Here is a 26038-nt window from a genome sequence, read left to right on the forward strand (position 1 = left end):
TTCAATCCAGGAGTAAAGGAGAACATATCAGGATGCAATGAAGCAAGCAAGGACTGCAACAGTGGTGAGAGAAAGTTTGTGAACCATGTATATATCTGAAGGATTGCTTGTACCCAATTGTATTAGCCTGGGCCATTAGATTTGGAATAGAATTCATGTTGCAAGTCCTATCAGCTAGGAACCTACGTTTGATGGGTCCAGGAGATATTCCTTCTCTGCCATGGTGCCTGATTTAAACCCTTCCCCCCAGGCCAATAAATTAGTTCCATCCTTTTCGTTATAACAAAAAAAACCCGTCAAGACTTAATTATGTAGGAGGACTTCAGGGTTGGCTCCGTTGGCAATGGGGGTGATCTGTTTGATCACCAACCTCTGGATCGTGTTGGACCGCTAAGACAGCAACAATCAGCTGCCCAGCGGTTCGAAATGCCCCCTCTTCGGGCGAAGAAGAGGAGGAGAGCAAAAGAGGCAGAGGTAGAGCTTCCCTAGAACTCCTGGAAGACACCAGGGGGCTCGAAGGGTTAAGCCCCCTCAGAACTTCAAAGCGCTCCAGATCTGAGGCTTTTTTTCTGCTTTGGCAGACCTAATTGTCACGACCAACTGCCGGGACCGATTTTAGCTTAAAGAAGAAAATACCGGACTGAACAGAAACAGGAGAGCTCTAACTATAAAAGCAAGTAATTAAATCAATTCCCTGTTGTTATTTTTTTTTAAGTTTTGGAGTTGACTTCAAAGTGAAAATGGCGGCCGTTCTTTAATGAGTTAATCAGTTGAAAACGAAAGTGTTACAATTCTCACTGTTTGCTGTTTATTGCTGAAAAACTGCTGGAGATTTTTTAAAACATTGTAATGAGAGGGGGGAAGAGACATTGAGACGGTTTCTTTAAAAGACTTAGAAGATTTATACATAACATTAAGTTAAAGAGAAATTTTAAGAGATGGCAGCAAAACAATTAAAGACAACTGTAACAAAAACCCCAGGAACATCAACACCGGGAGTTTCTCCAGCACATACAGCAGATACAAAATCACTAAATTTGGAAGCACTTCAGGATAATTTGAAAGATTTTATGAAAGAATCTCTTAATGATGCTATGAATTTGCAAACCTCTCAGATAGAAGATAAATTTAAATTAATTACAGAAGAAATGTCAGAGATGAAAAAACAGATGTTAGAAATTCAAATTGGAAATAAAGAAGTCAAGGAAGGTCTGGTGTCAGCAGTACAGGGTTTGGCATCAAATGTGATTTTATTGGAGCAGGAAGAAGAAATAAAGAAAGTTAATTTAAAATTGGAAAATAAGATTGAGGTAGCTCAAAGTAAAATGGATAAAGCTGGTGATGAAATTGTTTTGGTACAATATAGAGCTATGGAATTTGCTTTAAGAATACACGGCCTAAAAGAGAATAGACAAGAGAATTTGAAGCAAATTTTTTCTGAGGCCTTTGCGGAGATTTTGGCAGTTTGGCCAGTAGACGTGGCTTTTTATATTGACAAAATTTATCGTGTGAATTCCTGGATAGCAAGACAAAGAAATCTACCGAGAGACATTGTCATTTATTTTACTACTAGAACAGTGAGAAATGAGATTTTATAAGCTTCTTTTAAAGGAGACAAGATTCAAGCGACTGGTCAAGATATTTTAATACTAAAGGAAATTCCCCCAAAAATGTTGAGAGGTAGGAAGGAATTTGCTTTTTTGGTGAACGAACTTAAAAAACGTCAGATTGAGTACAGATGGGACATCCCAACTGGTATAATAGTTTACTATGAAGGGAAAGCACATCGTCTTAATACAGTTAGTAAAGCACGAGAGTTTTATGCTTATGTGCTTAAAGCTGGAAGTCCACCATCTCCGGAGAAAGGAAGGCAAAATTAAAGAAAAAGAAGTGATAGTAATGGAAGAAGATCTTTTACAAGTGTTGGATGTGTCTAAGATGGGATCAGAGATTCCAAAAGAGCCAAGGATGACAAGAGCGGCTGCCAAACGCAAGGAACAAGAAGAAAAGGCTCAACAGGCTCAATCTGCTACTACCAAGACGGAAACAGTGGGAGGAGCAAGGCCCAAAGAAAGATATGATTTGCGGCTGGTACTTCAAAAGTTTCCGATCGCTGATAATGGCAATTAGACTTTTATCTTGGAATGTTAATGGATTAAACTCACCACAAAAGAGAAGAAAGATATTTCATTATTTGAAGCAATTTAGAAATGACATTGTATGTTTACAAGAAACACATATTAGAACATCAGACCAGAAATATTTGATAAATTCAAAATTGGGAATACATTTTATTGCATCAACTACAGAAAAGAAGAATGGACTAGTTGTTTATATAAAGAGTAATTTATCTGCAACATTAATTGAGGCGGATAATCAAGGAAGATATATTGCCATTGAACTTTTATTGGAGGGGAGAAAGATACTTTTAATAGGAGTTTATGCACCAAATCAACAACAAGAAAAATTTTATAAGTTTTTACATAAAAGAGTAACATCTTGGGATTATAAAACTCATATATTAATGGGTGATTGGAATGGAGTGATGGATATCCAGAAAGATAAAAGAAGTCTTAGAAATATTTCCAACCGTGTAAATCTGCCAAAGGCCTTCTTTGATTTGATGGAAGATTTAGAATTGAGAGATGTATGGCGAGAACGCAATGAAAAAGAGAGAGATTTTACATTTTTTTCTGATAGACATCAATCATTTTCTAGGATCGATTTTATTTTAATTACTAATGATTTGTTTTTCAGAGTGAAGAAGACAAAAATTTGTTCTAAAACTTTGTCTGATCATAGCCCTGTTTGGATTGAGCTAGATCGGGAAAAGGAGGCCAGGAGGTCGTGGAGGATGAATGAGAATTTGTTTAAATATGAACAAAATGTAAATGAATGTAAAACTCAAATGAAGGAATTTTTTTCTTTGAATATGGATAAGGGGACACCTATAGAGATGGTTTGGGACACCAGCAAGGCTTATATGAGGGGAATTTTATTAGATATGAATAATAAATATAGAAATAGATTGCAGAAAAAGCGAAAAGAATTAGAAGAGGAAATTAAAAGGAAGGAACAGTTATTGGTATGTAATCCAGGAGATAGTGAAATAAAAGAGTAAATAAATATATTAAGAGGTCAATTTAATATGTTAATGGCAGATCAGATGGCAACTAATTTACAATATGTAAATCGTAATTTGTTTAATAATTCTAATAACCTGGAAGGTGGTTAGCATATTTATTAAGAAAGAAACAGAAACAACGCATAATTGATAAAATAGAATATAGAGGTAAGGAAGTATATCAGCAAAACTTGATTAAAAAAGCTTTTTTAGAATATTATACTAAGTTATATTCTAGAGATGTGATTAATGATAAAGATATAGATAGATATTTACAGGACCACGGTATCTTAGAAATTACAGTAGATCAAAGGGAAGAGTTGAATCAATTAATTTCTTCAGAGGAAATAGTGTTTGCAATTAAGCAGCTTAAAGCAAATAAAGCACCAGGTACAGATGGTTTGACAACTTATTATAAAAATTTACAAAATGAGATGATTGTACCACTTAAGGAGTTATTTAACAGAATACAAAGGGGAGGAGAAGCTCCTCCCTCATGGAGGACAGCTTTTATTTCATTAATACCTAAAAAAGATTGAGATGGTGTTAAATCAGAGAATTATAGGCCAATATCGCTTTTAAATACTGATTATAAGATATTTGCTAAGATATTAGTGAATAGATTGATGCCATTGATGACTCAATTAATACATAATGATCAAACAGGATTTATTAAGGGGAGACAGATGAGATATAATATGAGACAAACTGTAAATTTATTTGAATATTTGGAAAGAAACAGCCAGGTCTCAGCAGCACTCTTCTTTTTGGATGCGGAAAAAGCTTTTGATAGATTGGATTGGCAGTTTTTGTTTAAAGTAACAGAAAAAATGCAATTTGGGGATTATTTTATTCAAGCAATTAAGGCTATATATCGAAAGCAAACAGCTCACATAATAGTAAATGGTGGATTAACAGAATCCTTCAAGATTGAGAAAGGGACTAGACAAGGATGTCCCTTGTCACCGTTATTATTCATTTTAACTTTGGAAATATTATTGAGCAATATACGTGGTTTAGATCGAATAAAAGGAATTAGAATTAAAAATCAAGATTATAAGTTAAGAGCGTTTGCAGATGACCTGGTTGTTATTTTATCTCAACCAATACATTCAGCCGTATATCTAAAGGAGACAATTGATCAGTATAGTAAGGTATCTGGGTTTAAAGTGAATCAACAGAAGACAAAAATGATAATTAAAAATATGAATACACATCAGAGGGAAGAACTAGAAAGAATAACTGGATATGAAGTAGTTAAAAAGGTTAAATACCTAGGAGTATATATTACAGCATCGAATGTAAAGTTATATAAAAATAATTATGAGGTATTGTGGGGAAAAGTAATTAAAGAAATGGAGAATTGGAAGAAGTTACAATTATCATTGTTGGGAAGAGTGGCAGCTATAAAAATGAATGTTTTGCCTAGATTTTTATTTTTGTTTCAAATGATTCCAATATTGAAGAAAGATGCAAATTTACAAGAATGGCAAAAAGGGATTAGTAATTTTGTATGGAAGGGTAAAAAACCGAGAATAAAGTTAAAAATAATGCAAGACGTTAGGGAAAGAGGGGGCTTAAAAATGCCTAACTTGAAATTGTACTATGATGCAGTTGCTTTAGCTTAAATTTCTGATTGGATTAATTTAACAGAGGAAAGGATTTTGAATATAGAAGGTTATGGTTTGTTATATGGTTGGCATGCATATGTATTATATGACAAGAAAATTGATAAGATATTTAAGAATAATATGGTCAGAAGTGCTTTGTTGAGGGTTTGGAAAAAATATCAATATAAGTTAGATGGTGATACCAATATGGGCTATCCCCAGACATATGATAGAGAATATAAACATATTACAAAAAATGGAGGTTATTACTTACAAAGAGCTTTTGATTATGGAAAAGGGGGAATTACTATTAAAATCTAGGGAGAAATTGAGGGATGAAGGGAGAAACTATACGTGGTTCCAGTATGGACAATTGCAATCTAGATGGAAAATAGATCAGAAAATTGGTATTAGGCAAAGTGATCATAACTTGGTAAAACAAATAAAAGATCAAGGTCAATAGCATATAAAGAGATTATATAACGTATTGGTAGAAATTGATTCAGAAATGGAGTTGGTTAAAGATTGTATGGTAAGATGGGCACAAAATTTTCAACAACCTATAATATTAGAAACATGGGAAAAAAATTGGGTGAGGAATGTTAAATTTACGCAAGCACAAAATTTAAAGAGAAAATTTTTATAAAATGTTTTATAGATGGCATTTAGATCCTAAAAAACTGTCGTGTACGTATCCAAAGAGGTTTAGGCTTAGGACCTGGGTACTTACGGGACCGCCTGCTGTTACCACACGCCTCCCACCGACCCATACGCTCCCATAGAGAGGGACTTCTCAGGGTGCCGTCCGCCAAACAATGTCGGCTGGCGGCCCCCAGGGGAAGGGCCTTCTCTGTGGGGGCTCCCACACTCTGGAACGAACTTCCCCCGGGTTTACGCCAAATACCCGACCTTCGGACATTTCGTCGCGAACTCAAGACTCATCTTTTATCCACAAGAGGGCTGGCTTAAATTGGGATTTTAATGTTTAAATTTATTAATTTTAAACGGGGTTTTCTTAGTATGGTAAATTTTAATTATTGGGCTAATTTAAAATAAGTTTTTTAAATCGTATTTTAAACTTGTATATTGTATTGTCGGTTTTATTATGCCTGTACACCGCCCTGAGTCCTTCGGGAGAAGGGCGGTATAAAAATCAAATAAAATAAATAAATAAATAAATAAATAAAGCAAAATGTTGGAGATGTGATTGTGAGGATGCTACTTATTATCATATATGGTGGACTTGCAAAAAAGTTAAAGCTTTTTGGATTAAAATATGGTGGATTATGCAGAACATTTTGAAAAAGAAGATCAAGTTTGTTCCACAGTTCTTTTTATTAGGAATAATTCCAGATTGTACTATTATAGAGACAAAATTGATTTTGAATTAAATAACTGCTGCAAGATTATTGATTGCACAATATTGGAAGAAAGAAGACTTACCTACAATTGGAGAATGGATTAGTAAAGTATCAAATTTAGCAGAAATGGCAAAAATTTCTGCCTACTTGAAAGACTATACACAAGAAAAATATATTTTGGAATGGAGAAAGTGGATTGATTATATTCAAAATAAGTATCAGATTAAAAAATACCAATTAGTTTTTGAGTGAAATTAGGATTTGCTATGTATTAGAGTTTAAGAAAGAACGGAATTGATAGCGTGATGGTGTGAAAATGATTATGTTTTATGTTATATTTTAGATTATGTTTGTTAGTTACTATACCCTGTATTCTGTTCTGGGAAGTCTCGGGGGGTGGGGGGGGAGGGAGGGGAAAAGGGGGAAGATGATAAATTGATTGATTGTCATTGTACAGGAATAATGGTAGAATTAAATAAGTTAGAATGGTGTAAAGTCGGGGCTGCTTGGTAACCACTCCGGAAGGGAAAGGGTAAGGAGAGAGGAGTAAAGAAGGAAGATAAGTAGGTAAGCAGGTAGGTAGGAGGAAGAAAGGATAGGAGGAGGAGAAGGAAGGGAAGATAGAGGGTTAGAAAGGATGGAAGTGAGAAGTGGGAAGGAGGAGGGGAAGGAGGAAAGTGAGGAGGAGGATGGTGGGGAAAGTAGAGAAAGGATGAGAAGGGTAGAAAGGATTAAGGAAGGAAGTGGCGACCAAGCAGGCCCAATTGAGCATAATTTGAATATAGGATCGATTGTTGGATAAGTGATTGTACTGTACACTGGTCAAATTGTGGGAATTATTATGGAAAATAAAAAACTTTTTTTAAAAAAACAAACCCACATATTAGGAGTTACCATCAGAATCTGCTTCTTTTTGACGATTTGTAGAAGTGAATCCTATTCCTATAAGATATAAATCCTATATTTATACTATAGAGTATAAATAACTGAATAGAGCTCAGAAAAATGTTTTTTTTAATATTCATAAGGCTGGAAAAGGCTATTGTAGAAGAATTAGGCCTCTATCAATCCAAAGGCAGCCACATGGTGAAGAAAATACATACCATTGTTACCCTTCCTAGGAATGGTTGTCTAGCAAAAATCAGCCCAAGAACAAGAGGTACAATTCTCTGAGGGACAGCAGAGGATAATGGCAAAGAATTTGTTTTACATTATCTAATGCCAGTCCTCGTGAATCCACCAAAAAGAAAAGCATGAACAGGAGTGATATGCTTGAAGGATAACCAAGGAAGAAACCATTGCTGACTAGAAAGCGTTTGTTTCCTGTCTTGCTTGCCAAAGAGCATCTGAATAATCAACAGTCTACTGGAACAAAGTTCTCTAGATAGGTGAGACAACCATGGAATGTTCTGGTGTTAATGAGAAACATGATGTTTGGGGGGGGGGGGATCATGTATTCCAGAAAAGAAGTCTCCTTCAGTCAATCATCAAATATTGTAAAGAGAAACTGCTCATAGATTTGTCCGAAAGGCGCTTTCTTTCAAACCAGCAGGACCTGGATGACTGAGAATCTCCATAGACATTCGTTTATAGTCTCATTCTTCTAAAAGATGAGGCTGAGAAGCACTGCTTCCCTATGGTAGTGCCAACACTCAGGAATGGCCTTCCTACAGACATCAGACTCATCACTTCCTATTGACTTTCAGGAAAATGCTGAAAACAGTTATTCCATTCTCTTAACTTAAGCACTAGGCCAGGGGTGTCAAACTCGATTTCATTGAGGGCCACATCAGGGTTGTGTCTGACCTCAGGGGGGCTAAAGTGGGTGTGGCCAGCTCGATATCATTCCTGTTGGGGGCACCTGTGGTGGCCCAAGCTCTCTGCCAGAGAAAACAGGCTCCTGAGCTTCAGCTGTTAGGGCCTCCTGCAACCCTCTGCCAGTGAAAAAGGAGCTCTGTTTTCATTGGCAGAGAGCTGCAAGAGGCTCTGGCAGCTAAAAACAGAGTTCAGGAGCTCGTTTTCTCTGGCAGAGGCACTGTGGGCCAGTCCTTCACTGTTTCCAGGGCGGACCCTTGGGCCAGATCTAAGTACCCTGCGGGTTGGATCCGGCCCCCAGGCCTTTAGTTTGGCACCCCTGCACTAGGCCATCCTTCTCCTTTCAATTTTTGTTCTTAGTCTTGTTCTTTTCATTACAGAATGTATGCTGTTATCTTTCATTTTAATGTTACCATGGATGTTTTAAATTTGCTATTCTCTACATTTGATAAACTGGCAAGAGTTAGCCGGGTCCCAAATTAACCAATTAATTAATTAGTCTCATCCTAAATATGAAGCATGATGGTGGGAATCCCATAGTCTGCCGTCTCCAAACCAGTATGGTTTATAATCACTGTGGGAATGGATCATGGACTCTATTTGCAAATTCCAAAGGAGAACATTAAACTGAAGCTTAAATGAATATGAGACATGAATCCTAAACACACAAGTAATGACATCTGCCAGTCTTTTCTTATTTTTTATTCTGTCAACTACCCTTCAATAGACAATAAGCATTCAAATTTGCAGAAAGACATATTTGCATGAAATAGAGATTTCTCAGCTTCTATTTGCTTCAGGAGTCACTGAAACAAAAAAAAATCTGACAGGATGCCTACATGTGTAATTATTTATTAATGTAATAATCTGATAATTCCTACAGATGCAACAGTTTCCTCAATCCAGAATATTAGGCACATTCTGTGAAATACTGAGAGCAATTAATTCCAGGGTTACCATCACCAGAGTCTCACCAGCAACAACATTCTCCAATGGATTTGACACCTATGAGGGTTTAATGAAAAGTAGTGTCACCATTCCCATAGCTTAAGTTTAAATCAGGAATTTTTAATAAAGGAAAAAGGAAAAAAGAATCACTTGGTTGAATGGGGGACTATAAAAATTAATAAAATAAGTAAAATCTTTGAAATGAGCTCTTTTATTGTTTGTATTTATTTCTGTACATAATCAATACCATTTGCTACATACATCTGAATATTGGACATACGTATCAAATCTGTTGGACAAGTTTACTAAACTACGCACACTGCCTTTTCAATCAGGTCCTGACGTAGATCTCTTCATTTGAATCAAACAGGGAGCCACAAAAGTATTCTTTCAATTTGGGAGAATATAAAAGGTGCATATCACTAGGTCTGGACTGCATTATAATGTGGTAAAATTGTGAAATCCAACTTTGCAATTGTCTCTTGAATGGCTGGAGGTGTAAAGCATTGCCTTGTGTCTCCAAGCTTGCTCAATTGTTTTAAAGTTGTGACTGTTGCAACCTACTTTTCGTTGATAGCTAATTCAAGGAAATCCATATGAATACTTTCATCTGCATTCCTCGCTCCAAACGTAACCCTGAATTTTCCTGCTGAAGCCTAAGTTTTGTTTTGTTTTATCCCCTGCAGCTTTGTGATATTCCATGCACTGATGCTTTATTTCTGTATCATAATGATGAGCCAATATTACATATATTGTCACAATGCTATGAAGAAATTACTCACTTTCATTCTCTTGGTGTGACAAAAACTGGTAAATTTCAGCTCTTGAAACTTTCATCTCTGCCATCAGCATTCTAAGAAACCATCTAGCACAAACTTTGCACACATTGCCAAGCTTGATAATTTAGCAGCTCTAAATGATCTGCTAACTGTCTTTAATCAGTTCTTTAACCCTTCTCATGTGAAACTCAGTGGTTATTATCACAGACTGCCTACTTGATTACAGAAACAGATTGTTTGCCATCTTTTCATTTTTTGACCTAATGACACAGTATTCACAACCAGTGTCCTAAACTGCATCTGGCAATGAATTTCAATTTTTGATGTGGCTAGCAATCAAAAATTCACTCATATCACATTGCTTAAAACTCAATGACAAGTTTCAACTTTACAAACAATAGCCATACAATTTTTAGTCACAGGAATTTCCATTAAACGAACTGAAAGAACAGATGTTAGTACTGCCATCTCTTGGTAACTTTTAGTACAAGCCATTAAATTTCATACAACTCTCATATAAAACAACACCATCCAATAGCATTTTAGCATGAAAGTTTAGCATCCATTCCCACAACAAAATTGAAATGTTGAAGGGAAAGAGAAACAACATTTACTGTTTCCCTCCAGAGACAGAGCAGGAAGAGATAACGGCTGTCTGTTAAAAGTAGTCTGCTCTATGGAGTATACTTCGAAAATAGAGGCCCAAGTTCCACAAATCTTCCAGGAGGTGAAAAGTCAATCAACCAGGCAGGACTGGCCTGAATTTTAATATTTTAGATGATTTTATGGGTTTTAATTTTAACTAGTTTTATAGGATTTTTGAATGTATTTTAAAACTTGGGCCAAATTTAAATAAGTTTTTTAATTATTGTTTTTAGTTGTATAGTATGTGTCTTGATTGTTGTTTTATTTGGCTGTTAACCACCCTGAGTCCTTCGGGAGAAGGGCGGTATACAAATTAAATTATTATTATTATTATTATTATTATTATTATTATTATTATTATTATTATTATTATTATTATTATTATTATTATTATTATTATTATTAACCATAGTTGGCACCAATTCCAACAAAACAAATTGCAAAATGAAAAGAAGAAAAATAACAGAAAGGGAAACAACAAGCAATTCAAATAAAATGTTAACGTTGAATGGCTTTGAATACCCATTATGGAGGTAGAGGATATTCTCCTATCAAATAAGGACCAAGGAGAAATAATAGGAGTTACAACTTTAGAGTATATTGACTCCAAAGATAAAGGGATGGATTTCCTACTAAATAAATTTCAGTTCCAAAACTTTCTGAGTGGTACAAATACAGACAAATAACATAACCAAGAATTATTGAGTTTCTCAATTCTTTTCACTTACCTTCACAAATATCATAGGGAGTGTCTGTTTGGCTCTACTATAATGCCTTGCCACTCTGTATACTGTCTCAGGAACATAGTCCAACACCAAATTAAGATATACCTCATCTTTCTGGAAAGGAGAAAAAGCAAGAAAACAAGAAAAGTTGTAATAAGATATCCATATCATAATATTCATTACTATTATAGCATAGTATGGTTTTTCAAGCACATATAGAAATTTTTAAACACTTTTTGTTAAAATTTGTTATCTGACAAGTGCCATTTCTGCAAAGGCTACCACTTATATAAATAAGGTTATATAAGAAATGCAATAAAATTAAATCCTATTTCAACACCAACTTATCTTATGAAGTTTATTTGAAACAGAGGTATAGAGATATGAATATTATGAAGTAAATTCATCTACTACATTAAAGGGAAAGAATAAGAAAAAAGAGGGAAAGTGACAAAAGAACTCAAGGGGAACTAGATAGTGAAATATATTATGTGTGCTATAAAAAACCCTAATATTTTAAACATTCAAAATGTAACCTAAAAACAGATTCTAGCCTCTGAAGTTACTTACCTTTTGACCTATAATGTCAAGAGGTCTGCTAATAGCTAGAATATTTCTTTCTCTTTAACCACTTTAATCAACTTTTTTTCTATCTTCAAAGAACAAAGATTAATGTAATATTTAACAAGAAAGAGAACTATATTGGTTGCTGTTCAACTTCATATTTGTTCCACCAAAATGAGCCAGACTGCAAATACTGCTTCAAATGTTTTCTTTTTTATAAACTCCTTTAAAATACATGCTTCTTATATGTATGCATTATGTATATGCATTCAGCCACCTACTTTTGTTGTCCAATGAATTTTCAAAATGATAAGGAGATGATCCACACTAAAGCTTTGTCTGTTGCTTGTATTTATCCTACACTATTTATCCTATCTATTGACATTCTAAAGTATCTTTTTTTCCGACTTACCTTCTCTCCACTGGAGTAAAAGAAATAACGTAATCTGACAATGTTACAATGATCAAGCTTTCTCATGATTTGAAGCTCTCGATTCTAAAAAAAGAAAGGATATTATTGAAAAGGTCGTTTTCTAAAATCTCATCACTTCATATGATTTGATATAGGGCTTATACATTTTGTCAGTCTGAAAAAAGGTACAATATATTCTGCATTAACTTTTACTGAAATAACATGTTGATGAAAAAGAATTTTAGTGCACTTAGACAGTATATTCAGTATTTAAAATCATTTAAAGTATATAATATATTAACAGGATAGGTTCAAATAAAATTAAAACTCCATATAAATTACCAGAAAAAGTGGAAGGTTCATGCTAGTATTTCTCAATTCCTAAGAAAATATGTGTTACATTATATTGAATGCCTGCAAAGAATACTTACAGAATTGAAGAGTTGAAAACGCCCATTAAGTCTGTTAAATCCAAGTTCCTGTCAGGGTTCCAAGTAACACCCCCAACAAAATCAAACTCCGAGGCTTGCGATTCCTCAAAGCTAACTTTTATTAGAAATGTCATATTGGCACATCTGGGAAAACCTGAATCTGAGAGCTTCCGGGTTTTCCTCACCCAAAAGAAAGTTTAAGACCTTGCCCACTTCTCCCACATGTCCACCACTGCTCCAATCAGTTCCTTCGAGTACAGAAGACAACCTCCACGCTCTTCTCTGCACAACTGCAGAGCCTTGAACTTCTCTGCAAAGTTTTGTTATGGCTAATTCTACTTCACTCATCCCCCCTCTCATCTTCCCACAGTAGGATTGTGGCAGGCCTGGATCCTGAAGGCACCAAGATAGTATGGCTTCCAGGACTCATGGGCGCCCCCCACCTCAAATGAGAAGTGTGTCCTGCAAAGAGAGTAAGAGTAAGGGGAGTTAATCCACAATTAACCACCCCTCCCCACCCAGGGGGCCCTTTGGCTTGTCCAAGTACTTATCATGGAACTGCTTAATCAACCTATTTGCTTTGATGTTCCAACTCTTGATCCAGGTGGTTTCACACAAAGGGTACCCTTTCCAGTGTAAGGTATTATAATTGACCTCTATGTAATCTGGAGTCCAATATTTTATTTACTTCATAATGAGTTTCCCCTTCTACTATAATGGAAGGGGGAGGGGGTTGGGTCTGGGGTCTTAAGCTCGACCTAAATTCCCTTTTGAGCAAGCTGCAATGAAATACGGGGTGTATTCTTCACAATATGCGGGGGAGACTTAGTTGTACCGTCACAGGATTAATTATCTTTACAATAGGTAAAGGACTTAGGAACTTCGGTCCTAACTTTCTGCTCGGCAGTCTTAATTTTACGTATTTGATGGGAAGGAAAACTTGATCCCCCACTCGAAATGGGGGTTGCAGTGAGCGGTGTTTGCCTGCCTGTTTTTTATATTCCGCCACGGGCTTTTTTCATATTTTCCCACCCCTTTTTTAATGACTCGATCCATTCTGCTAATGACATGGATGTGGGGGGTTCCCTCGGCAGTTCGGGGACAAACTCCATGCCACTGGTGACTTGGAAAAGGGTGAGTCCTGTGCTGGAATGTACAGCATGGTTGTATGCCACTTCTGCAAATGGCAATAGTTATGCCCAGTTCTCCTGTTGGTAATCCACGTAGCATCTGAGGTATTGTTCCACCACAGTGTTCACACGTTCAGCGGCCCCGTTTGTGCTCAGATGGAAAGCTGAACTGAGTCCCTGGGTGGACCCGATGGACCTCAGAAACTCTCCCCAAACTTGGCAGTGAACTGGACTCCTCTATCTGAGATTATGAGGCGGGGAGCCCCAGGTAGCCAATAGATGTGTTTGATGAAGAATTTGGCTAGGTTCTTGGAAGTCTGGAGCAAGCAGTAGTCTGGAGCAAGCAGTGAAATGGGCTTGTTTGGAAAACAGATTGATGATGGTCCATATCATGGTGTTCCCTCCACTCTCTGGGAGTTCTACTATGAAGTCCATTGCGATCTCCTCCCATGGTCTGCTAGGGTCTGCCACTTGTTGCAAAAGTCCCGGCACAACTCTTAACCTAGTCCTCCACCTCCGCTTTCATTTTTGGCCACCAGAATTTTCTTCTGGCAAGGTGCAAAGTTTTCAGGAATCCGAACTGACCAGCTTGTTTGGAGTCATATCTATGTTGAAGAATCTCGGGTCTTAGGCTGGCTGGGACATACAGTTTCGATTCTTTCCACGTCAGTCCCTCCCTCATGGTGAGGACACCTTGGTTGTCATTGAGCCAAAAGTCTGTCGGCAGCTCTGCTTTTAATTTTGCTGCCCATCCCTCACGGCTAGGGTCAGGTGGTCACCTGCTCCGGCTTCTGATGGTGACTTGGGCGACCGACTAAGAGGAGGATGGGATTATGGCGTGGACCACCTCCTCCCGGCAGCTGTCAAATTGGGGTTTTCTGGAAAGTGTGTCCGCCAGCATGTTTTTCCCTGCTGGTATGTACTTCAGCTCAAATTTGAAGCACCTAAAGTATTGCGTCCAGCTGACTTGCTTGGGGGATAATTTCCTAGGGGTCTTTAGGGCCTCTAGGTTTTTGTGATCAGTCCAGACCTCAAAAGGTATTTTTTCCCCTTCTAGGAAGTGTCTCCAGGAGAGCAATGCCCATCAAACGGCATACGCCTCTTCTTCCCAGATGGCCCATCGCCTCTCCATGTTGTTGAGGTTTTTTTGACATGTAAGTGCATGGCAGAAATTGCCCCTTGGAGTCCCTCTGTAGGAGCACGGCAGCGATGGCCACATTGCTGGCTGTTGTGTCTCGCCCAATCTCACCACAGCCGGGGCCTTCTTATCTGCTTCCGAACACGGAGGAATGTTCTAGTATACCTCCCGGCCCCAGCCCTGGCTCCATGCCCAGACAGGCTGAAGAGGAGGAAATATCTCCAGCCCCCAGCTCTGGCTCCATGCCCAGGCAAACGGAGCAGCTAGACCCCTCCCCCTCCTCCACAGCATGTGAGCCTGAGGAAGGTCAATTGCCAACAGCTGCCGACTGGAATGACCCTTGCGTCAGAAGACTTGATAGGCGGAGGCAACAGAAGGAAGGGAGGGGCAGGCCTGGATAAGTGCTGAGCCACACCCCATGGCCTATATAAAGGATCTGCTTTCTGGCATTCTCTGAGTCAGGCAAAGTCTAACATATCTTGCTGAAGTCACTTTCTGGTCTCCTGCCTGCCCTGAGGACTTTGCTAGGACTTTGGCAGAGCTGCAGAGGCACGCCTGATTCGGATTTCCCTGACCCGGCCGTCAGTGGAGGAGTGGGACACGACACTGGCGTCAGCTTGAATGATGAACTGCTGCTCTGGGTCTGGATGCTGCAAGATCGGTTCTTGTGTGAAAAGACCGTTTAGGTTCTCAAACATCCTTTGGAACTCCATAGTCCAGGCAACGGGCTGCGATGGCTTCGGCTTCACCGTTGGGGACCCCGTTTTCAACAGTTCAGTCAGGGGTAGAGCCACCACAACGAACATTGGGATGAACTGCCTATAGAAGTTGACAAAGCTCAGGAAGCTTTGAAGCTGTCTTGGGGTGTGTATGGGGGTTGCCAGTCCAAGACAGCCCTAACTTTGCCAGGATCCATTTATATGCCTTTGCTGGAAATTCGGTAGCCTAAGTAGTCCAGCCAAGTTTTGTGGAACTTGCACTTTGACAGCTTCGTGTAGAGCTAAGCGGCAAGCAGTTTTTTCAGCACTTGTTGGACGAGTTTAACATGTTCCTCCAGCATTTTGCTGAATATAAGAATGTCGACCAAGTAGGCAAGAACCCCTTTATACAGGTGATCATGCAGAATCTCATTAATGAACTGCATGAAGACGGCGGGGGTCCCTTGCAATCCGAATAGGATCACCTTGAACTGGAAGCTGCCAAACGGGCAGTTGAATGCAGTCTTCCACTCATCCCCCCTCCCTAATCCTTATGCAGTAGTAGGCTTCTCATAAGTCTATCTTAGTGAATACCTTACCCTTCGACAGGTGGGCATGTCCTTCATAAGCGGGAGGGGTAGGTGTTCTCCACATATACGGCATTAATTCCACAAAAATCCACGCAGAGTTTCATCCCACCATCCTTTTTTTCTTTAAATAGCACCAGGACTGCCACTTTAGACTTGGCAGGCTCTATGAACCCCTGCACCAGATTTGCATCTATGTACTTCCTCAATTCCCCCTTCTCAGTTGGTGTCATTGAGTACCATTTTCGGCTTGGGTAGTTTCGCCCTCAGCTCGAATTCTATAGCGCATTCAGTTGGGTGATGAGGGGGGAAGAAGTTGCAGTGCTCCTCACTGAACACCCCCCCCACAAGTCCAGGTATTCTTTTGGCACTTGTTGGCTGCCCGGTGGGATGTGCCAGGCTGAGGCAGCTGGCTCCCAAGAGTTCTGTCCTTTTGGGGTCATGATCTCCGGGGTGGGGTATCCATGCCTCACTAGCAGCAGTGGGCCCAGTCCGATGACTATCTTTCTGTGGGTGTCATCCCAGGAAATTGTGGGTCTCCATTTATTGAGCCAAGAGAGGCCCAGGATTACTGTGTCTGTCATTTTGGGGGCGACAATGAACCGGAGGAGCTCTTTGTGGTGCCCCATTTCTAATCTGATGAGATCTGTGAGTTGGGTGGGCGGGGGCCCGCCAATTAGTGAACCATCCACTTGTTCGAAGCTGATGGGCTGACGTAGGGGATGTATGCGTAGATGTTCAACTATGTGTGGGCTGATTAGGCATCGTGTGCAGCCTGTGTCTATGACCGCCTCCATTTCTCCATGAGTCCCTGCCTTGTGGCTCATTAGGGTGATCTCAAGGGCAAAGGGACAGACGGCTCCACTCACCATTGGGTCGTCTTCGCTGCTGCTTTCCCCCAGAAAGGGGGGAGAAGATTTCTCAGCTGAGCTGTTCTCTGATTCTGCAGTGGCCTTGTTGGCCACATCGATAGCACTTGATGGTCCTGGGATTCGTGGGTGGCGGCTCCTAGGGTGTTTTTGGCAGCATGCAGAGGCTGAGGGGCCATTTGGCCAGTTTCTCTGTAATCAGCTTTTTGGGGGAGTGAAGGTCCAAATCCAGCGCTACCGCGTTCTCATACCACGCCTGTATTCGGTTCGGAGTCCCTCTTATGCTGCAGGCCTGTCGCAGTTCCAGAACCAACAAGTTTTTGAAAGTATTGACCACCAGTCTCTCTGGCCAGTCTCTTAGCTTCCCAGTGAGTCTCTAAAATTCCCACACTAGCTCTTTGGCAGGTCTCCTATCCTGCCTTAGCACGGTGACTTCGGACTCTGCTTCCTCTTGCTGGCCAACGTTGCTGAACCCCACTTTCATCAGCTGGATGAACTTGAATGCATCATCTAGCTCTGGTGCCCCCTCATCGTGGAATTCGGCTATCCACTCTGACGCCTCCCCCTCGTTCATGCCCTCTGCGATGGCTGAGATCAACTCCCAGTCAGAAGGGAACTGGTTCCCATATTAGCCGATGTGGGCCCAAATGCAGTTCAGGAAATACGTCAGCTTCCCCGGGGTCCCATTAAAGGTTGCTCAGAAGGGAGGGGCATCATGGCAGGCATTGGGGGTTGGCCATGTCATTGCTGCGGGAACTGCATCTGCAGCGGCATCCACTGGCACTGCACCCACCCTTGGCCTGTGTAGTAAGCCCACCCGGGAGGGATCTAGTTCGCCAGTGGAAATCCCATCCCGGGCGGTGGCTGCGGGCCTGGCAGAGTCCCATCTCTGGGCGGCTGGATGGGGACTCTATGGCCTGTTTGGCTGGCCCGGGGGGCAGTCTACCCAGAGCGGTGGAGATCCGTGGTTGGGCTGGCACTCTGCGTCAGGCTGGGCGTCGAGCAACTTGGAACTGAGTGGTAAAGGATGGCCATTCCGGTCTCTTGAGCTGCAGGCCCTTGGCTCAGAAAAGTGAATGTCGGCTGTGGCAGAGTCCAACTTGTTGGCCCCGGGCCAAAGTGCCGGGGCGTCCCGCTTACTCTGAGGCAGCTCAACTGCTCTGGAAGACCAGCCAGGGATTGGCTGCACAATGGCAGCGGGAGATCCCATTCTTCGGAATGCCAGCAGTACAGTGGTTGTGGCAATTCCCACTGCAGTTCCCACATCGCTCCTTGAATCGGGGTACCCCCGCTGGCCTCACCCAGCACGGCCAGGTCCTGCTGCAAGCTCCAATTTGGCGGCTGCTCCATCTGGCGGTCAGCCTCCATGGCCTTGATCACTTCTTCCATCTCATGGAAGGGAGAGAAGAGGGTTGCAGTAACAGCTGCTGAACCTGTTGCTCCCTCCACAGGTTTCTTCTCCTCCATCTTCCCTGAGTCTTTGCGTCGCCCGGGATAGGGTCAGCGCTTGGGGCTCAGGACCCTGAACAGCTCCTCAAGGTTCCAGGAAGCAGTTTAAATTGAAGGGAGATTCAGGTTAATGTCAGGGTTACAAGTAACAACCCCAATGAAATCAAACTCCAAGGCTTGCGATTCCTCAAAGCTAACTTTTATTAGAAATGTCATATTGGCACATTTGGGAAAACCCTAATCTGAGAGCTTCCGGGTTTTCCTCATCCAAAAGAAAGTTCAAGACCTTGCCCACTTCTCCAACATGTCCACCACTGCTCCAATCAGTTTCTTCACATACAGAAGACAACCTCCACTTTCTTGTCTGCACAGCTGTTGGACACCATGGCCTAGAACTTCTCTGCAAAGTTTTGTTATGGCTAATTCTACTTCACTCATGCAATCCCCCCTCCCAACTTCCCATGGTAGGATTGTGGCAGGCCTGGATCCTGAAGGCACCAAGGTAGTATGGCTTCCAGGCCTGACACTTCCATTCAATGCAGGAATCTAAATTAAAGCATTCATCTAGGATGATTGTCTAGCTATCTCATGAATCAACAAATGGAATCCTTATAATTTTGGGCAATTGCTTCTAGATTAAGTTGCTTCCAACATTCAGCTGGAATCTCTTTTTACTGAGATTATACAAAACAGGACTTTACTTTTTTTTCTATATCGTATCTTACTTTTGGGTACCCTCTTCAATATTTTCTTATCAGTAACATCTAAAATCCTCTTCATAAGAGAGTTTATAGGTCAGTGCATATTCTGCTTTTATTAGAGAGATTGCCAGGGAGGGCAGACAATTTTTATGTAAGCTTTCTCTTCCAGGACTCAAACCCGGCTATCACCCATGCAACGGCAAAATTCAAAATATCCACAAGAAAAAAATTGGTTACACAATTATAGCTGTCAACTTGTGCAATTTTTTGGAGATATCTCTACCAATTTTGGGAAAAATTTGAAAAGTCTGAGAACATGTATTTTCTTAACAGGGATGTTCCACTATTAATGTCAGTACTATTTTTTAATATATTGTAAACAGTGATGTATTGCTGGTCTATGACTGTAATAAAGTTCTGTTCTGTTCTGTTCTGTTCCTCTTCATAAGAATTAATTTCTAATTTCCTAATTATCATTAAAACTTCTCATCTCTAAGCCTGCCCCAAGTTCTCTAAATTCTTCTTAAAGAGTAGGATATAGAACTGAGGACTATTTTTGAGATGGGAAACTCACTAAAATAGAATAAGATAGAATGATTGTTTCCCATGATTTTAATTGCTATTTGAGAGTTAATATGTAAACTGTGCAAGAAAAAAAAAGCATATGCCATAGTGATCCATACCATATTTTCATTAAATCTAAAAAAGCCCAGACCCTCCTGAAAAGAAAATACAAATACTACTGTGATAAAATTAAATATCTAATTTCCAATTAATAGTAATCAAATATTACAATGCAATCGTACTGCCCTTTACAGATATTAACAAATTAACTGTTACTGTAATTATTATACAAACCAATAGAAAGGGAGAAGAATCACAACTGCAAAAGAAATTAATTTTGTAAGTTCGCCTGTAACTGATCATACCAAAGTCAATACAAATATTTCTTCAGTGAGGAGTGGAGCTGCCTCAGTGGGTTCCTGCATTTGTTTTTGTAAATTATTCCTCATTATTTTAAGTTGCCCCAATTTGCTAGGACTGTTTGAGATTGCTTGGGTTTTTTTCTTTCTTTTCTTTTAACGCTTTAGAACTTAAACTTCAAACACTCAAGTTTTAATCATTCAATCATGATATGCTATATTTCTCTGCATATAATCAACAAGAATCAGCAAGGCAGCAAGTACAGGTAGTCTTCAACTTACGACCAAAACTGAGCCCAAAATTTAGGCTGCTAAGTGTAACATTTGTTAAGTGAGTTTTGCCCCATTTTACAACCTTTCTCGCCACCGTTAAGTAAATTACTGTAGTTATTAAATTAGCAACACGTTAACATTGTTAAGTTAGTTTGGTCTCCCCACTGACTTTGCTTGTCAGAAAGTCGCAAAAACTGTCACATGACTTTGCAACTATCATAAATATGAACCAGTTGCAAAGCCTCCAAATTTTGATGTCATGACGAAGGAGACGCTGCAGTGGTCGTAAGTGTGTAAAACGGTCACAAGTCACTTTTTTCAATGCCATTGTAACTTTGAATGGTCGCTAAATGAACTGTGGTAAGTTGAGGGCTACCTGTATATACTTTGGAACACTAGTTTTTTTCTGCTGGCTTGTAAAATTCTGTTTCTGGAAGCATAAGTTAAATGCAACTGCTCAGTAGGGGATACTTTTATCCAGAAGCAAGGCAGGCCGGAAATGGCAGAAGCTGCCTCTCTTCATGTAACTTTCAGGTGTAAAGAAATGCCAGAAGCCCTGTGTGGGTGGTTGGGAGCCAAAGCAGCTAAACAGCTTATGCAGGATCAACGTTTTACAATGACAGAATCTGCAGATGTGCTGAATCGGTCATCATTTGTTTCTGACGCCCAGGAGGGCAGAGTATTTCCTATATGCTTTATTTCCTATCTGCTTCCCATCTACTGACTTGTCTTCTGCTTATCTGTCATTTTTACTGAAATCTTTGTTCTATTTTTGCTACAATTCTTGGAGGCTGAGGGTAAGTGACTGGCCCAAAGTCACCCAGTCAGCTTTCATGCTTATAGCAGAACTCACAGTAACTTGGTTTCCAGACCAGCATCTTAACCACTACACCAAACTGGCTCTCTTCTGAAATGATTTTGAAGAGCCCTACCAATACAATATTTACATGAGTTGTAATACAGTATACAAAATGCAAAATGAGAGTGCTAATGTATTTATAAGTCTTATGACCATCTTATGATGGTCATGTGACACTGGGCATGACCTAGCGGTCATGTGACTAGGTGAGAGTGGCTTGGCAGTCATGTGACTGGGTGGGCATGGCCAATAACAATAAATAATAAAAATAATAAACAAAGTATACAAAACAATAAGAGGTACCAAAAACCAACATTCACACTTTACACCCACACAACACAACACAACTGACTCACACACAATGTAAAAGCAGCTGCACTTCACCTAAAATGGCCCCTGCAACAAGCAGGAACCTCACACAGCCACAAAAAACTGAAAAACCAACTTTCACACTTTACACACACACGCACACACACACAACACAACTGACTCACACACACACACAAAATGCCACATATAGCTTTGTGAGATTTTGTGTGTTTGTGTAAAGTTAAAGTGAAACACTACAGAAACACATCAAATCTCAGAAAGCTGCACAAATATTTTATTTTATTATTTTATTTTATTTATATTTTTTAGATCAGGAATCTTCAACCTAAGTAACTTTAAGGTTTGTGGACTTCAACTCCCAGAGTTCCTCAGCCAGGAAAACTGGCTGAGGAACTCTGGGAGTTTAAGTCCACAAGCCTTAAAGTTACCAAGTTTGGAGACCCCTGTTTTAGATAAAAGCAGCTAAATTTAAAACTTCCTTAACTTTTAATTGCTGTCTAAAAACCCAACTCCTTAAAAGAAACCCAATTAACTATTTTTTAATAGTTTACTTACCCAATTGAGGCAGGCAGATTGAGTTACTCACCGAGGAGATGGATTTTAGGCAGGCAGATTCAGTTGCTAGCTGATGCAACTGACTGCAGAAGCCGAAGGAAAGCATGGCTTTGCAGCCCGAAAGGAGCAGTAATTAGGTAAGTGGGGGAGGGGGTGATTGGGTGGTCATGGGTGGGGACTGTTGTAAGAGGTTGTAAAAAAGTGATTTTAAATGCCTGTGATGATCAGGAAACTCATCTGGGATCGCCAGAGGAAAAAAAGATTTTAAAAGGCTCCTCTGACGATCCCAGCTGAAGTTGCCTAATGGAGCGGCCGGTTGATCGCAACCTCTTAAAAGTATTTTTTCTACAAGCTCTTCGGCTGAAAACATGTTTTTTAAAGGTTCTGGTGCTCAGGCAACTCAGCTGGAATTGCCAGAGGAGTCTTTTAAAACCTTTTGTTTTTACAACCTGTTCGGCCAAGGGAACCGGTTTGGGGGCGTGGCCAGCTGGGCATCGTTACCGGTTCTGCGAACTTGGTCAGATTTTTGCCAGCGGTTCTTAAGAACCAGTCACAATCGGTAGCAACCCACCACTGGTGGGCATGGTCAGTGGGTGTGACCAACTCAATATCACTCGTATAGGGGGACGCCTGTGGTGGCCTTGGTGAGGCTGGGGGGATCCATTGTGTCCAGTGGAGGAAAGCGAAACCAGGGCAAGCACTAACCCCTTGTACACCAGAGGAGCCTCGCCGTCCCTCTCAGGCCATGCAGAGAACCCCTGAATGGCGGTCCGGGCTGCCCAGAGCCCTGGGCAGCAGAGGGTAAGCGCCCAATCAGCCCTTGAGATCACAGGGCACTGGGACTCCACATCCCAGCCTAGCCCCACTCCCCTAAGGGGGCACCTGGCTAAAATTACCTCAAAGTTACTGCTGCTGTGCTCACTCTCCTTGGCCAGGTTGCTCACGGTGTGTGCAGGAGGGCACAGTGTGTGGGTCAGAGAGAGGTCCACTACCTCTCCTAGTAAGGAGACCCAGCTCTGTAACCAATACAAATATCTGATGACAACAACCTTTTAATAGAGCAAGTCAAGACCTTTAAATATCTGGGACTGTCTTCCAAGCTACGTGCAATCATAAATCTCATTCTAACAATGTTACTTTAAATGCATAAAAAACAATGCAGCAATTAAAGTCTTATCAGCTAAGATCTAACCCCAGCTCTTTTTTTGAGCTCAGCTAGGTCCCTACAAGTCAATTCTTCTTTTGGAAAGAGTTCAGTCTAATTTTTTGACAACCATCTTTCAAGCATCTCACTGCATTTTGAACATGGATCTTTGCAATGAATCTGGCCTAGTTAGAAACTTCTGCCTGGACTTTCATCTTGTTTTACTGGCTTAAGCTCTTTTTTCCAGTTGGTTTGGTTCCTTTAATTATGACTGACAGCTTCTAGTGTTCCTTGAGTCAGGAAAACATGTCAAATTGCAATCTTATGGCTTTTCATACCAGCTAGCATCTTGATGGCTTATGAACATACATATATAGCTGATCTCAAATGGGAGCTATTGATTTACAGCTGCAAGCAGACATTTCCAGCACTATCTAGAAACAACTTCTTGACACTGCACATCTTCTTCAACCACAATCCAAAATATTTCATTCCCATAACAATCTAAAACCAAATTCAATGCCTTTACAACAGCCATTAACAGAAGGAAGATACCGAAAAGGAGGCATGTTTAGTGTCACTGCGAAACGCCGTGTTCTTGGGGGGCTCCCGAGGAAGTTGTCAATATCTCCGCTGTCGAGTGGTCTCTAGGGACCGAAGCCAAAAAATCCCCTTCAAACAGAGACTGTGCTCATGCAACGAAGGACTAATTGAACCAATGGAACATGAATAAGGTCAAGCCTGATTTTTGGGTTGGGTGTAAATATATGCCCTCCCCTGAAAATAAGACATAGTGAAGGGTTGGGCATGGGCAGCACAGAAGGCAGCCCTTCCCTTCCGCGGTCAGCTAATGGCAGCTGGAATCCTTAATGGCAATCCACGGATCAGCTGAGCTGATCGGGAGCTGCCCCAGCCTTCTTGGTGCTCGCCCGCCTCCCATCCATCCATCCCCCTCGCCTGAAAACTCCTGTCCCATTCACAAGAGAGTAGCCACCTGGCACCTCTTGCCACTTGATGCCCACCCAGCAGACACCCCGCCCCAGCCAAGCAGAGCACCACTCAATGACAGTGCAGTATCCCAGGATCACGATGTGGGTGAAGCCGGTGAGCACCAGGTCCTTGAGGACTCCGCAGCCCCATCCCAGCACTGCGGCTGGCTTCCTCTGCAACTTCCAAACCCAGGCTGGAAGTCACTGGAAGCGTAGAAGAGGCCAGTCGGGCCAGCCGCCTGCTGCCAAGTCTTAAGTTCCATGCAGCTGCCCAGGTTCCCAGAAGACTTGGCAACAGGTGGCAGGCCCAACCGGCCTCTTCTCTGCTTCCAGCCGGGGTTTGGAAGCCACAGAGGAAGCCATCCTCAGTACTGGGATGGCAACAGTGCAGACTCCTCATGCAGGGTTGCGGCTCCTTTCACCCTTCGCTGCCTCTCTGCCCTTGCTGCCAGAAGAATCTCTGCCTCGGCTTCCGAAGACTCAGCAGCAGGGGGCTGGCCTGACCGGGCTCTTCTCCGCTTCCAGTCAGGGTTTGGAAGCCACAGATAAAGTCAGCTGCAGTGCTGGGATGACAGCGGCACAGACTCCTCAAGGACCTGGTGCTCACTGGCTTCATCGTGATCCTGGGATACCGCTCGGTTGGTGAGTGTGCTCTGCCTGGCTGGGGGGCGTGTCCGCTGGGTGGGCACCAAGTGGCAAGAGGTGCATGACGGCTACTGTCTTGCAAGCAGGCTCCTGAAGAGCTGGGCACAAGGACGTGAGGACGCAGGCATTGCCTCGGGCAAACAGCTGACGAGCAGCTGTGTTTCACTGCCGCAGCAGCGCAACACAGCAGCAAACGTGAACACCCACAAAATAATAAGACCCCCGATAATAAGGCTAAGCCCTTATTTTGGGGTTCAAAAGAAAATAAGACCCTTTCTTATTTTTGGGGAAACACGGTATTATCAGATTAATCTGATTTTATTTCATTGAACACAGCCAAGCACTGTTCTATTGTCTAAACGGTACACCACAGTATTAAATTGGGCGTTGGCTTACCTGAACGCCCCTTCTGAGAGAAGGGGAAACGGCGGTCAGGTCCGGGGAAAATCCTCTTGTATGCACAAGGACCGAGTCTGCAATAATTTCTTGTAAGCCCCGCCTCCGGTAGCCGTCCTCCAGCTTTTCGGCGAGGGAATGAATGCAGACTGACGTGTCGTCCTGTAACGAGAAAGAATTAATGCTCTCCCACCCCGATGCCCGCCCCCTACAGGCAGTCGGCCGACCACAACAAAGGGGTGGGACTGACTGCCGTTTCCCCCTCTCTCAGAAGGGGCGTTCAGGTAAGCCAACGCCCATTCTCCATGTCGAGGGAAACGGCGGTCAGGTCTGGGACATACCCAAGCTTGATGTCCTTTCGGGTGGGAGGAGGCCGACGACCTCATTTCAAATCCTCCCGGACTGCTTGCAGGACCCGTCTCCTGAAGGCAGCATCCGAGGACGCATATGTGTCCAGACAATAATGGCGGATGAAAGCCGTCGGGGTAGACCAGGCTGCAGCTTTACATATCTCCTCCAGAGATGCCTGTATGGCCCATGCAGCCGAAGTAGAGGCGCTCCTCGTGGAATGTGCCGTAATATGTCTAGGTACTGGAATGGCTTGCCGCTCATAGGCAGTTACTATTGTAGCTCTGATCCACCTAGCCAGGACCGACTTGCTAATTTTCGATCCCAGGGAGGCGGGCTGGAAAGAAACGAACGGAGCCTCAGTTTTCCGAAATGACTCTGTACGTAGTAAATAAATTTTCAAGGCCCGCCGCACATCCAGTGTATGCCAGGCAAACTCCTGTGGTCGCTGAGGGTTTGGACAGAAGTTGGGGAGCGTGAGCTCTTGAGTGCGATGAAAAATCGTATTAACTTTCGTAAGGAAAGTTGGGTTCAATCGAAGAACGACTCTGTCCCTATGAAAAACACAGAGATCTGCGCGGATTGATAAC

General features: G+C 41.6%; 1 protein-coding gene across 4 annotated transcripts in view; it reads right to left on the reverse strand.

Moving 5' to 3' along the window:
• The window catches only part of GSK3B (glycogen synthase kinase 3 beta), a 150973-nt gene that overhangs the window by 71284 nt on the left and 53651 nt on the right, over nucleotides 1-26038 (reverse strand). For all 4 annotated transcript variants that reach the window (XM_058174220.1, XM_058174221.1, XM_058174222.1 and 1 more), the window contains exons 3-4: nucleotides 11984-12067; nucleotides 11011-11121 (exon numbers count right to left, since the gene is read on the reverse strand). In XM_058174220.1, the coding sequence (XP_058030203.1) occupies nucleotides 11011-11121; nucleotides 11984-12067 (195 nt within the window). The remainder of the gene's footprint in view (nucleotides 1-11010; nucleotides 11122-11983; nucleotides 12068-26038) is intronic.

Source organism: Ahaetulla prasina, chromosome 2 (genome assembly GCF_028640845.1).
Source record: "Ahaetulla prasina isolate Xishuangbanna chromosome 2, ASM2864084v1, whole genome shotgun sequence".
In the NCBI taxonomy this organism is placed as follows: Eukaryota; Metazoa; Chordata; class Lepidosauria; order Squamata; family Colubridae; genus Ahaetulla; species Ahaetulla prasina.